This window comes from Canis aureus, chromosome 9 (genome assembly GCF_053574225.1).
Source record: "Canis aureus isolate CA01 chromosome 9, VMU_Caureus_v.1.0, whole genome shotgun sequence".
Lineage (NCBI taxonomy): Eukaryota > Metazoa > Chordata > Mammalia > Carnivora > Canidae > Canis > Canis aureus.
In genome coordinates this window covers 30,370,459-30,385,558 of record NC_135619.1, presented here as the reverse complement: position 1 = coordinate 30,385,558, position 15,100 = coordinate 30,370,459, and the positions used below count along the sequence as shown (strand labels likewise).

At 33.6% G+C, this 15,100-nt stretch overlaps 2 protein-coding genes across 6 annotated transcripts in view; one reads left to right on the top strand and one right to left on the bottom strand.

The window, feature by feature from the left end:
• SAV1 (salvador family WW domain containing protein 1) overlaps nt 1-11,539 on the top strand; it is a 37,452-nt gene extending 25,913 nt beyond the window's left edge. Inside the window, exon 5 of the mRNA XM_077909247.1 lies at nt 65-11,539. Coding sequence (XP_077765373.1) covers nt 65-266 — 202 coding nt within the window. The 3' untranslated portion in view covers nt 267-11,539. The remainder of the gene's footprint in view (nt 1-64) is intronic.
• ATL1 (atlastin GTPase 1) overlaps nt 2,337-15,100 on the bottom strand; it is a 74,069-nt gene continuing 61,305 nt past the window's right edge. For 4 of the 5 annotated variants that reach the window (XM_077909242.1, XM_077909244.1, XM_077909243.1 and 1 more), the window contains exons 10-15: nt 10,440-10,567; nt 9,311-9,367; nt 8,366-8,437; nt 6,271-6,702; nt 4,981-4,995; nt 2,337-2,784 (exon numbers count right to left, since the gene is read on the bottom strand). In XM_077909242.1, the coding sequence (XP_077765368.1) occupies nt 2,674-2,784; nt 4,981-4,995; nt 6,271-6,702; nt 8,366-8,437; nt 9,311-9,367; nt 10,440-10,567 (815 nt within the window). In that variant the 3' untranslated portion in view covers nt 2,337-2,673. The remainder of the gene's footprint in view (nt 2,785-4,980; nt 4,996-6,270; nt 6,703-8,365; nt 8,438-9,310; nt 9,368-10,439; nt 10,568-15,100) is intronic. The other variant, XM_077909246.1, reaches the window with a different exon arrangement.

Genomic DNA, 15,100 nt, shown 5'->3' with positions numbered 1-15,100 from the left:
TGTTTCTATAAATACATATTTATGTATGTGTTGTGAACATATGCATGATTATGTTTTAAAACAGATATGACCACATTCTGAAGTGGGAACTCTTCCAGCTGGCTGACCTGGATACATACCAGGGAATGCTAAAGTTGCTTTTCATGAAAGAACTGGAACAGATTGTTAAAATGTATGAAGCCTACAGACAGGCTCTTCTCACGGAGTTGGAAAACCGCAAGCAGAGACAGCAGTGGTATGCCCAGCAACATGGCAAGAATTTTTAAAAAATAAAATTTAGGTTTTTAAGGGCTTTAAAATATTTTCACAGAAAACTGCAAACAAGAACTTTGGTTAATAAAGGCAGTTTTTTGGAAATTATAAAATTCTAATTTTACATATATTTTGTTATTAAAAATATTTTATTGAGCAAAAAAAATGATTATCATTTTAAGAGCCAACATAGCAAACACTTCTAAATGTAATATAGAAACTGCTTTGAATATTCTGTGGAGATAAATGCAGCAAGAAATGTCTCATTATAACCAGATATTAAATAGGAAATGATCACTTGGTAAGCAGTACCCTTTTTAAAAAAGAGAGAACCTATGCAGTATTTAAAAAAAGAAGTGTACTGCTTTAATGGGGAATATTGTCTGGAATCAGATGGTTTAAATGTTACCATTGTGTAGTTCCAAACACAAAATGGGATTTGGGACCTTAATTGTGATACATTTACATTTATACATGTAATATATAGAGTTCCTTCCCAAAACGTAAAAACCCTTTTTAAACATGTTGAGAACATATTTTTGGGTATGAAAAGGTAAAGGGCCTGTAATCTTTCAGGAATAAATTTAGGCATAAAGCCGTAGCCTGTATGGAAAAGATGTGTACAGCACTCAAAGTTGCTATTATTTCCTAACTTTTGACTAGGGCTCTTACAGCATTTAGGAGCATGGCTCTAATGAGACAGTGGAGGGTTCCTGACAGCATATAAACACTGCCATCCCAACAGATTGGGTTGAGCTGCCAAAAATGACAATCAGGGATTCATTTAGATATCTTGGTCATTAAATTGATTTTACATATTTTTTTATCTTTTAAGAATTTGTCACAACTTTAAAACCCATCATTTCCTTCCCAGTGTTTTCCTTTTAATAGTTAAGATATTGTTCATAATTAGTGCAGTACATTTGATTATAGAAAAATTTATGGCACTTTTAGCCTTTATATAAGTCTCTAGGATTCTGTGAATTTCAACATTAATTGAAGTAGCTATTCAGTTATATTTACATGTGTTGTAATTATGTAAATATACTTTTAGTTTAGGTAATCTTCCAAAATTACAAAGCACTCCCAGTTAGTCACCAGTGAGTTTGAATTGATAAAATGTTAAAAATGTTAAATGTTTGATTTTATATAACAAGCTTATTATTAAATATATTTTTGTGGAAACTAAACGTGTCATGTTTGAATCCATGTTTTTACGTACTGCCAAAAATATTTGATTTTTCCATTCAGAAAGTCCAAAAGCAAAGGAAGCAGTATAATGAAAGAGATATTGAAAAAATGAAAATAACCAGTAGAATTTCATCAGTTGGGAAAGTTATTTTTCAGAGCATGTAATCAAACTTGTCTAGGATGTAAACTTTTATATTTATGAACTCTCACATAGTTTCCTATCTTACTCTTTTCTGTTACTCATTATTTTATATTACTGTTTAATTTAAACATGGGTTATCTCTAAGGAAGTTAAAAATTACTATTTTAGAGCTCCCAGATTATGGAATCACTGGTTTAAAAGAACTCAGGTACCTAAAAAGGGATTAGCATACGTTTTTTAAAGTGGAAACAGATTTGTAATGGTGTCAACACTGAAGAAAATGCATTTTTAATTTTAAAAAGAGCGATAAACCTCTATGATTCTATATCAATACCTCCCAAACATTTCTAAATTCAGTAAGCATTTGTTTTTAATCTTAGGAACCAGAGTAAACTTTAATAATAGTTCACATGTTAAAAGAATAGACCTATGAAGAATACATTTCTTTGTGTACCAAATGAAAAAATATACAATGCAGTGAAACTCAAGTACATATACAAAGTGATTTTTTTGTGCATTTTTGATCAAGTTTATATTCTATATTAAATCATAATATAAAAGAAGCAGTAGTTTTTGATAAAGCAACTGAAAAACTCTCCTAAATGTCTTTAAAAATAAAAGCTCATGGTATATATATGGTGATATAGGTTGAATCAAGCCTGTTGAGTTATGCTATGCTTACATGGATGACTATGTGAAATAATTTAAAAATTCTCCTGTAGAAATTAAATGAGCATATCCAAACATAGAGTAATATTACTACATGGTTTAATTATAACCCAGTAGTAGAATTTAGTAAATTCAAGCAGAACACATGTACTGTCATCATAAATAGACACTTTAAATTATAACAGCATATTCGAAGACCAAATTAAGAAACTGTACATGTTAACAAAATGATATAACCATGCATAAATACATCTGCTTATTAAACACTGAAGTAAAAGAACTAAACCTTTTTGAAGTTTTCAGAGGATCTTGGTATTTTACTCTGTCCTGATAGAAGCACTTTGAATGTTTGCATGGAGACATAAAACTGAATATTTAACTGACAACTGGTCATGCACCTGTACTTCTAAAAATCTGGATTAAATTTTCTTCTTTTCTGATTGTTCAGTAGATTCTGACTTTGGCGCAGGAAAAGCTTGATGATACAGATGTCTGTGGGTTGCTGCTGCACTGTAAAGCTTGTATAAAGCCTAGAAATACAAGAATCAAGATGATAAACACAGCTGTAAAATTTTTCCTTTTTAGTGTAATTAGTTTATGGTACTATATAATTAGTATGCTAAATGTGGAATCTTTATATATCAGTCTATTTAAGATATAAATTAATAACTAATAATTTTAGAACTCAAAAGTATTTTCACTTCTCCAGTATGTGTATGTTTTTGCTTTTGCAGATTGATCTCTGTGGTAAACGGTTTCTTGCTGACTGCATTTTCTTTTACTTTGCATATCTTTTGGAGCAGAGCTTCCTAAACACTGTGCCCCAGGGATGACTTGAGAACTCATATTGCCAATACTACCAGTTCTAGAGTAATTACAGGAGCTCATAACTTCTGACTGCCAGTAGCTACTTTATTATACATGGCTAGACCACTTGCTATCCAGGCTTCTTTAAAGGTTTTTCAGAATGGAACCATTTTTTTTTTTCTCCATTATTGCCTGAGATGGTCATGCAAACAAATACATACATTGCCCCTCCCCCTTGATACACTGGGATCCTTCATTTAAACATATTCTCCTCCTTGTTTCCATTACTTGATTCATATCTTACAAAACATTTTTCAGAAGCATTGCCTCAGAAAAGCCTTTTCTCATTAAAGCTGTCCTTTTTGTCCTTTTCCCACTCAGTGAATGTCTAACATTCATTCCCTCTTTGGACTCTCACATACTGAATACTCCATTAAAACCAACTTTTCTGGGTGACGGGCACTAAGGGGAGAACCTGATGGGATGAGCACTAGGTGTTATATGTTGGTAAATTGAATTTGAATTTTAAAAAAAGGAGAAAAAATAAAATCAACTTTTCTGATGTAATTCTGAGTCTGTAGAGTCTGAATGTTTTTAAAAGCTTGATATCCTTTAAATAATAACCAATGCCCAGGAAATTAATTTTTATCTTTTTAAACTCTTGATGGCTGTTTTTTTAAGTCTAAATAATACCATCATCAGTTCTATGAATACATATTGGTGTAACATGGTACTGTCCTAGATCTATCATAATTCTAACATTCAATTTAATTCCTGTTTTTTTTAATGGATTTGTTTTATTGAGTTTTATATAAAATACTTCTCTATTGACTTGTAAGTATTAAATGTATCATTAATATTGATTAGAGGACATACTCCAGTTATATAGAACAGCAGAAACCGAGGAAAGAATGATGTACTATCTCAGAGTTGTTCGAGATCAGTTTTGCTTCCTGAAGATAATGACCAGAATAACTCTACAGAGATCATTTTTCTTAGGTAACAAATGATTGCTTCCTGCAGGTTCAGATTCTTTCCTCAGAGTTTTGCCCATGTGTAGTAGTAGAAATGAACACTAATTACAGGTCAGTCTGAGGTATGTTAAAGTTATACTTTAGCCTTGCCTGGAACCTGCTTAAAAGTGGTAAAGGTAACTCACTCAAAAGCCCAAGTTTTAAAAACATCTAAGGGTTGTAGCTCCATTTAAATACTGTCTACTAGTTGAGTTTCCTCAAGATTCATAACTGTATTTTTGTTTCACTATGCAGTAGAACAAAATACACAATGTTGAAGCTTAAGAATCTTGAAATCTCCTACATATTTAGGAAATAAAACATAAAACAGGATATTCTTGATAATCAACTCGTATGTTTCATATACAGATCAAATCACATTCAGATGTCTAGAATAAATAGAATATTTTAATCCCATGTTGAAAATTCACAGTTAAAATTGTGAATCTTTGAAGAAATGGGAGCAGCTGTCACCAAAGATTTTTTTTATTATTTTATTTTATTTTATTTTATTTATTTATTTATTAAGATTTTTTAATTTATTGATTAGAGACAGAGAGAGAGAGAGAGAGGCAGAGACACAGGCAGAGGGAGAAGCAGGCTCCACGCAGGGAGCCCGATGTGGGACTCGATCCTGTGTCTCCAGGATCATGCCCTGGGCTGAAGGTGGCGCTAAACCGCTAAGCCACTGGGGCTGCCCAAAAGATTTTTTTTTAATTTAATACCAATTAACAGTGTATTCTTCATTTCAGAGGTAGAGTTCAGTGATTCATCAGTTGCATGTAATACCCAGTGCTCATTACATCAAAGATTTTTTTAATCCATTAATGGCTAGTTGGCTTAAACAGTAAGAATATCATAATCTTTATAAATATATAGCTCTCAAGTTAAAAAAATTTAACTTACCTCATTTGTACTTCCCTGTGGCAAAGGCAGTTTAAAAGGGGGGAAAAAGGCATATATCTTGCTTCATTAATAGCATTATGATAATTCAACTTTGTTTACAGTTTTTCTGAGCATTTAACAACAAATATTACAGATATTTTTAGTTCAGATTAAGATTACATATTTTTTAGAACCTTTTGAAGAACTCAATTCTATATTTCTCATAGGGTTCAGCATCATATTCAAGGAGAGCTTTGATATAGCCCTCTTCAGTCTTCTAAAGTTGGGGGAGCTATTTTAGACAGTGGCTCAGAGGATCCATTCTTTTTTTTTTTTTTTTTTTTTTTTTTTTTTTTTTAGAGGATCCATTCTTTACCCAGAGTGCTACCATTAGTTTATCTTAACTAGATTCTTCAAAGGCACATGGTAAATTCATTAGTTAAAATTCTATTATAAAGAATATATGTAAGTATAAATGCTGGGAAAATTAGAACTATTACTTGCTACCTGCAGAATATAAATGTTCAAAAGTCTTAACATTAAATTTTATGAAACCTCTCAATTTTAGCTTCACTAAATGCCCCTAAATTTTCATGTTACTGAAGACACTTCCAGAATGAGAGAGTGAGTTCATTATTGTTCTAGGTGTGTTTATAATTGTCTTCCCTATCCATAATCAATTATTTGAACAGTGGACCACAGTGACCCTGACTAGGCCATGGTTAATTGAAGCATAAAGGACAACTGACATAAGTAGCTGGTGCAGAAGTTGACCTGGACTCATGCTACAGCCTGGTACAAATGCCTACTTCAAATAGAAACAATCTGAAGTAATCAGATCTTGCTTTTAAGGAGTTTATACTAAAAGACACAGTGATACAACAACTTATGATAGTGGTTCACATATACCTCTAGCAAAGCAAAATGCTAATCAAATGATAGCTTTAAGTATTAAGTAATCTTAGCACATAAACAAGTCACAATCAGCTCAATAAAAACTCAGCTGTGCTTTCTCACACTTTTAACAACTTTAACTTTTAGGATAAAAAAAAAGTGAAAGACCAAACTGCCTAATCCACGGATATTTGAAAATACTGAAATGTTAACTGGAAAACATTTGTGTAAGACTTCATATGTTGTCTTATAGTTAGTTGTTTGTATCTAGCCATCTTGACAGATTTTAAAGCTCTTGAAGTCTGGGCCCAAGTCAGGTTCACCTGTTTAGTTCCAACATCTAACATTGTGTCTGGTACACAGATGGCATTCAATTGTGTGTTGCAATTAGTTGAAGAGTATTAAAAGTATTCCTACCTGGTCCCACAAGGCTGCAGCCACCTGGTCTATTACAGCTCCCAGCTCTCGGTATTCTCCGGAGTACCGGATATATGCCCAGGTGCAGAGGGTGATAAGAGTCAGTCCCATTATCATATTGCATAGGCTAGCTATGATGTCCAAACCAATGAATCCAGTCACACCAGCAATCACATAAGTGATAAAGATGACAACAAACAGTGTGGCTGGGGTACGAGCTGCATGGAAAATATTTTTGCTATCATTGTGCTTGATATACTGGATGTAAAGTTCATCTATTTCACTCTCCAGCTGTTGCAGGTAACGACGGCTAAATTCCTCCCCACCCATTTTCTTCACCCCTCGGAATAGCTTCACAGATTCCTCCTTGAGCTCCAAATGTTTGGTCTGTAGGTCATTAGGTGCCAGAAATGGTTTGTCACCACCACAAATCTGTATCAGATAGAGAAGTGCTGTTTATGCAATGCACAGTAAAATTAGCAACTGTATCAAAATCTTCGACTTCGCTAGTTGAATTTGTTAGAACACTATAATCAGGAGTCTACATAAATGTTTTGTCAGCCTGTATCTTTACATACTCCATATAAGGCATAACTGAAAGTGGGACCAGTACTTAATAGATGACTTATATAAGTCCATTCTTAATTTTTATTTTCTTTTTGACCTGGAAAAGAATATCCAAGACTTAGAAATCCAAGTTCCTTAAGATGAAAAGGCATGATTCAAAGTGAACTGCAAATTGAGTTCATTCACAGAATGAATCCAAATTCAAATAAACTACTTACATTCAAGATCCTCTGGGAAATTTATTCTACCTATACTGAAGTATTTTTGGCCAGTGAGGTTCAACTTAATAGCAATGCTATAAAACTCTAATGTAGGGGGGATCCCTGGGTGGCTCAGTGGTTTAGCGTCTACCTTTGGCTCAGGATGTGATCCTGGAGTCCTGGGATCGAGTCCCACATTGGACTACCTGCATGGAGCCTGCTTCTCCCTCTGCCTGTGTCTGCTTCTCTCTCTGTGTGTCTGTCTTGAATAAATAAATAAAACCTTTAAAAAAATGTAAAATGAAAAACATGTTTGTTGTCCGTTTCACTGATTTTGTTTGAATGGAGCCCTTTCCGTATTTTCTTCAGGAAACTAAATGGATGTATATATTCAGTGTTCTTGGACCACATTTTCAGTTTTTTCAAAAATTACAAGGGAAATCTGTTACCCATAACTATCATTTTGGTTGAGATTTAACTCTATTAAGCATTCTTTCATTCTAGTTACCCTTTAGTTATGTTGTGAATACCATTCCATATACTGTATTTCCCTTGACTCCTAAGACTCCCATCAATTTTGGATGTAATTTATATAAGAAATATTTTCAGAGGGAAAACTTGTATTTATTAGTAGATATATAATTATTAGATGCATCCTAATTCAGAATGTTAAGAGGAATGAAATGCAGTATGTAGAAACACTGGCTCTTAAAGTTTAATTTCTTTTTTTTCCTAATGGGTTTTGTTTTATTTTTGAGAGAGAGCACGATGAGATAAAGGGCCAGAGGGAGAGGGAGAGAGAGAATCTTAAGCAGGCTCCATGTTTGGTGTGGAGCCCAATGCAGGGCTCAATCTCACAACACTAAGTTCATGACCTGAGCCAAGATCAAGAATCAGACACTTAACCAACAGAGCCACCCAGGCACCTTAATGGGTTTTTATAGTTAAAATAGAAATACTGGGATTATTGCATGAAGGGAGGTGTAGTGAAGAGAGGGTAGCACATGTTATTTTAATTAGTAGAGCTTATAAATTGTGGGAAGATGTGGCAAAAAATAAAAGTATCTCTAATATAGAGAAAACACATTTGAAATGTGTATTAAATTGTGCATAGTGTTACTTTCCTGAAAAATATTTTAGGAATACAATAAATAGAAATGTGAGATACAGAGGCTGAGAAAGAATAAGTCAATGCCACTTCTTTGCATACGTGTAGACAGTGTAACTTGGAAGAAAAAAGAATGAGCTCATGGAAGAAATACTGATTTTTTTTTTAAGAAATACTGATTTTATTTAAAACATAATTTAAAATATTATTTAGTTCTTACCTCTTCCATCTTTTTGTTGTATGTATCCTTGGCAGTTGCCACGGCCGCTAAATTGTTAGCTTCTGCTGTGGCCTTTGGACAAAGTACAAAATATGATGTAAAATGGAATTCATATTTATTAAACCTTCACAGGCAATTCTTATTTCTGAATATTGTGAAAGAAACATACAAGAACACAAGGTCATGAAATAAGTTGAAAGGATTAAAGTATTTCCACTATATTTTTAAAAATTTGTAAAATTAAAATTTCAAAATACATAAAACATAGTTTAACTCAGTAAGCCATAGTTATAAAAATGAATTTTCATTTGGAAGATTTTTTTCCTCTTAAAAAAATATCTTTAAGCCTTTCATCAAATGTAGGGGGAAAATCTACAAACCCAAACACATGGGAAATAATATATAGTTCATTTTGTATGAACTGACATATATAAAAACATGTCTTAGGTTTAAGGACTGATACTGATAGAACAATGGATCACTGGTAACAAAAGAACTATTAACTGAAAGTTTTTAGATAAGGAAAAAGCTAGTTTTTCCTTTCTTAAATGTTTATTTGTAGAGACCATTTGTTTTAAAGCCTGGACCTCTTTTTCTGCTTGTTAATGTGTGAACCTAAACCACGGTATGAGTCTGTTTTCTAAACCAATTTTGTACAGAGAGAATTATGAAAGCTTTGGTATAAAGTGTTTGTATGTCTGCACAAGTGATGCTCCTTTATGTGTATATGAAAATGTTTAGCTTAAGACACAAACAGTTAACAGAAAAATAATCTTCCAATAAATCATTCCACTATTTTTGTTTGCTAATTTCTGACGGCCAGATTGGAGCATATCTTTAGCTTATTATAAATATAAAGCTAAGGAAACCTTAGCTTTAGTGACAAGCAGGTTTTAAAATGTCATGCTTCTTGATTAATACCTGTAACATTAAAAAAAAAAATACCTGTAACATGGATTTGGGATGTGGTAATTCTTCACCTTGATAGATCTTTATATAAGCCTTAAAAAAAAAAGATTCATGTTCAATAAATTCCATTCAATATTTTTGTAATTCTGTTAAATTGTATTCTAAGGTCTAAGGTCTTGACAGGCTTAGGAACTATTATCTTTCTCATGTTAATTCTCCTTTTCTTAGTTCTGCTTTTTCCTGAAGTGCCCCTTTCATGTAACTCCACTTGCCAACCCTACCCTTTTTAAAGGCTTACTTAATAAACTCACTCTTCTAAAACTTTCTCACATCCCTCTGCTAGGAGTAACCTTTTTTTTTTCAGTTACTCACAGGCATTTGTACCTGTTGATGTCATAAGTGTTATGGAAGAAATTTCTGTAAGGGTCCTTAATCTGCTAAATTCTAAGCTCCTCCATAATGCTAGGCACAGTGAGAATTCAATTTTCTTTTAAGATTTCAAATTTTAATAGATAAATAACATCATTTATTGCTATGAGTGATGAAGATAAATACACAGGAGGTATGTTGACAGTATTTTAAATGACAAAAATGTGAATTTAAAAAATTGGTATTTTAATCCTTGGAGCATCCATCCACAAATTAGATTGGTAACTGAAATTCCCCACTGTATATGTGGATTGGTTAAAAAAAGTGTAGTATTCAGTGCTACTTAACGTAAGCAATAAATGCAAATAATGGTACTTCAAATCGGCCCCTGGTGCTGAGAGACGAAATGCGTTAAGAATTTTATCCAATAGGAAGGCAAAGATAACCCCTTTGGGAACATCTTCAGAATGAAGGTAAAATTCTGTAAGGCTAATGACTGAGGCCTACTACATGTTATGGACCTTGAGCAACACCTTCTCCCCCAGCAAAAAAATAGACTTTACCAGCTCAGATATATTCATACTCCAAAATAAATTGCTCTCAAGATAAAGTTAACTCTAAGAGTTTTCTTTAAAATTTTAATTTCAGAAAGCAAGCTCCTCTTGGGAGTCTCATGATTTTTTTTTAATCTTTATAAATTCCTCATAACTTTGTCCCCATATTACAGAGTCTATAATTTGATTGTTTCAAGTAGGAACTGCATTCCAAAACAATGCTCTAGAAATGAGAGTGATACCTTGAAGTACTCCACCAGACCTCGGCAGGTGATTTTGTTCCCATTGATCTCTTTAATATCTAGGCTCTCAGGACTAAGTAGCCAAGGAATGAGTATTTTCAAGTTTTTGATGAATTCATCATCTATTTCTACAAGTAAAAGCACATCATTATTTTAAAAATCTAATCCAGTCCTCCATGCTATACAATAAAACATCCTTTGATCCTCCATTTCTTCCCCAGTGATAAAGCCATCACTTATTTTCCCATCATCTAAACAACTCCTGAAGACCACTTTTCTGGAATAAATGATCGATCCTCCTTACTAAACTACTGTTAGTCTTTATTTCAATTACATATTAACTTATCCTCCAACCATAAAATAGCTTTCTTGATGTTAAACAAATATTTTACTCCCTATTCACATAACCATTTAAGTATTCTGATGTACTTAAGTTTGTTGGTGGTTTTATAAATGGGGAAAAGGCCAGATACTTACTGGCTTATAAGATGTCTTCCCTCCAGAAAATCTATGCCAAAATTGCTGTTTTTCATGTACCCACCTTATGAAAGCATTTAGAACTGGGTAAGGTGTACTAAGTAGAACTCAAGTTCAGAAGGATGGTGATGGTGATACCACCTCTGGTGGTGAAACTCACCAATACAAAATAACGTGGCAAGAGGAGGCCATGAAGACAAATCAGAGGATGTCTATCTAAGCTGTTTACCTACCATGTTTAGGACAACTGATGACATTCCTGTGTTATAGCATTAGGTTTAAGCTTAACCTTACATATTTAGTGAAGTAACACAGAAGACACATCTTCAGAGAAGTCTTTTGAACACTGATAATTTCTGAAATTATTTTAAAAGATACAGAAAAATACACCTACATTAAAAGCTAGATATGTCCAGAAATCTAATATCTAAGTAAATGTAGTAATTGCCTATAATTTTTAAAAATCTGAATTTCAGCAGAGTCACTGAGTTTTCAAGCTTTAGGACTGATGATTTCTGAGGTCTTAAGGATAATGATTCAAATAGTGATTGTGTTCGCATTTTCCTTGCTATTACAACGCCACTATACACTGAAATGGCAATTTACATAAGAATTCATGTTTCTCTTCTCTTGCTTGCTGCTTTTATGTGATGTATGAGCATAATGTTGGAAACCCTTCAGACTTTTTTTTACTTCATGTTTTGTACACCTTTGAAATTTTAGTGACCATATTTTATGAGTACTTGTATAGGAGTTTATTCAAATGTATTTCACTGTTTGCATTGTACCAATTTTTATTGATAATTTTGCTTTGTATTATATTTTGATTTATTCAGATGCATTTATTCAAATTTATTATTGTGGTTTGCTTTCTAGTTAGCAATATTCACTAATAATACTGGTGTTTGTATTATGTTACCACATTCCATGTTAATGTTTGCTGTGCATCAGTATTCACTGATACTGATGAGTTTCTTTTTTGCTATACAACTTTATGTGATTTTTAGCATTTGTAAAATATTACTATATATCTAGAATGTATTAATTCTTCTTGAATTTTTGTATAAAACAAAAACCTTGTTATAACATTACTTTAAGATCACTTCTAACACATGTATTTAAATTCCACCCCCTCATTCCCTTATAAAATGGGAATGGAATAAGATGATATCTATCTGTGTATTTATTGCCCCAGCAAGTGTAATTATCATTAAAGTAACCAGCATAGAACCATATATTTGGATTAAAAGTGTGTTCTGAAGATGGCATGAGCCACAATCTTTGTTCTGAGACCAATACCAGTATTCCAGTTTTGGATTCAGCAAGTACAAACTAAAGATTCATAACATGCACAAGTGGTGAGCCTTTGCTAACGATATTAGTTCAACACAGTAAACATGACCCAGAACATCTATGGACCAGATCAGTTTACAGTAATTACTAATCAGCTCTGGCCTACTGCAAGTATTCAAATAAATATGTGTGGGCAGATTATTATTTGTTGTTTTTTTTTTTTTTTTTTTTTTAAAGAGAGACAGAAGGCTCTCTTTTTTTTTTAAATTTTTATTTATTTATGATAGTCACACACACAGAGAGAGAGAGAGAGGCAGAGACACAGGCAGAGGGAGAAGCAGGCTCCATGCACTGGGAGCCCGACATGGGACTCGATCCCGGGTCTCCAGGATCGCGCCCTGGGCCAAAGGCAGGCGCTAAACCGCTGCGCCACCCAGGGATCCCCCAGATTATTATTTGGAATGATGTTCTATTTCCATCATTTCTTCAATAATTTTTGCCACAAGAGTAAAACTTTGCCAGGAATTCAGGGGCTGGGCCAGAGTGGTTATCTGTCACAATAACTGGGGATGTGATAACATACTTTATAAGAGCTCTGCAGGGCAGATGCACTGGTGAAGCACTGCTGTGTAAATCAACCAAGGAAGATTTTTTTTTTTTCAGGATTACCTGACTGACAATGCATTAGAAACACCTTTTTAAAATGAATTCTCTTGCAATGGTGTTTGGCTATGCTTCCAGAAGTCTAACTGAAGCTGCTAAGGATGTATCGCCAGAGTTTATGATGTGATTGATTACCTGGTCATTCTACGTATGGTACTGTAACACAGAGCAACCTCCAAAAGAAAGATAACACCTTGTTAATTAAAAGATTAGATTCACTAAGTCAAGAGAGGTATTCAGTGGGGACTCAGAAAGAACTGGTTGACTGTAGCACAAATGAACCTAATCCTTTTGATTTCCTATGTGGGAAGTTGTTAAATTACTAACAGTTAATTTGAATCATAGTATTGTAAGTTTCATATAACATGGGAAATGGTAAGACAATTTCAATGTGAAGGACCATGAACAAATATAGTAATTATAATAGTTATGATTGATAGTGAGCTAGAAAGTTATTTCTATACATTTGTGAAAGTGTATTTGAGAATTATGATCCAACAATTTTTGTACAGTTTTTTTATTCAGAGACATTTCTTTCCTAGAGGAAGAAAGTTACTAAGATGCCGACCCTCTGGAAAATGGCATAGCTAATGGACAAGACACCATGGGTAGAAACCACATCAACTTACAAGATTTAGAATGGGATGGAAAAACAATGTGGATAGCTGACTTTCAAAACTGCCCAAGGAGAAACTGAGGCTCATTAGAACATTCTGGCACACATTTGAACACAGAAATTCAGCAGAAGTCCTACAAAGCCTCATCAAAACGCAACTTAGATGGGCACCTGAAGCTGCTTTTCATTTCTTTTTCTCTCAGGCTAGCTACTTTGGTATACTCATAATTTGGGGGTACCTGTAAAACAACTGTGTGGGTGAATGTATGTTTAGACATTTGAATAAAAGTTGATGGAAAACAAATCTGTTAAAAAATGGGGGTTCTAGATCTGTGTGATTTGTCTTAAACTCTCTCCTTGAGCTCTTTCATTGTAAAATATATCAGTTACTTTAAGAACTGTACCTGTATAGTACAAGAATGGAACAAGCCAGAGTACTTTTTTGTTCCAATAAAGGATTGTTGAAAGCCTACCCACCCCCTGCCTGTTTACGACTCCCCAACTCCAGAGAAGAAAGAGGGGCCTGTGGGAGCCCTGTCTTTATGAAATGTATTCAAAACACAATGAAGGCATTAGGTAACTGCTCAGTATCAAGAGGTCTGTGGGCTCATTGGTAGGCTGGAATTCATAAGTGATAGTGAAGTGACAGGATCCTGCAACTCATACATTACTATGTGCCTACTGCTATCTGTTCTGTTATATAAAGATAATTCAAAACGTGTATAGAAATAACGCTGATGATTGAGAAATTTGGGATTCTATTTAGGATACTGTCATAGTTAAATATAAGGTATCTAAGTATAAATGTCATGCATGGATACAGGGGTAAAAAATAGGTTTGCTTTTCAAACCTGCCAATTCTATAAAAGTGATACATGTTATGTTGTCCCTTTTTAAGAGTAATTTTAAAGCCCTTTGAGAACAGTTGTGCTGAAAGCTTGTCATATCTCTGTCTCACCAACCCTGGCACAATGCAGAAAGGCCATGGTAAATTAAGGAAATGTCTGAAATCAGTGGTATGTGTACTCAATGCTAGGCTTATAAATTAAAAAGTCAGAAATGTCTTTGTACTACTTTGTTATTAATTACAAAGCAAATATCTAAAGACCTGGTGATTATTTATAAGGAAATACTCACTTCTGTTTTTTCAGACTTCTACCTCTACCCTACCCCACCACTTTTTCTAACAAGTTGAGTTGCTTTGGAATCTTAAAATGTTAGTAATGCCTCTGCTTGACAAGCCAACTATATACTATTAATATACACTATTTCAAAAACACTCTAGTGCTTTTGGATTTTCCAGAAACTGGATTTCAGAAATGAAATCCAGAAGAGGATTTCATTTTTAGTGAAGCTTTTAATAATTTAGAATTGTTATTCTATAACAATAATTATAGAACTTATAACATTGGAATAATATAGCTATTTTTCTCCTCTACTGTAAAGAAGGAAAATTTAACAGGAAGACATTAAAGAACACTTCTCAATGTACAAAGTTGAGCAGGAATGTGTGAAAAGGGGGAGTCACTGCCTCCCAGGTGAACACAGGATTTTGCCTATTTTCTCTGTGGATGTATTCAGTACCCATAGAATCCTACAGTTCACTAAGGAG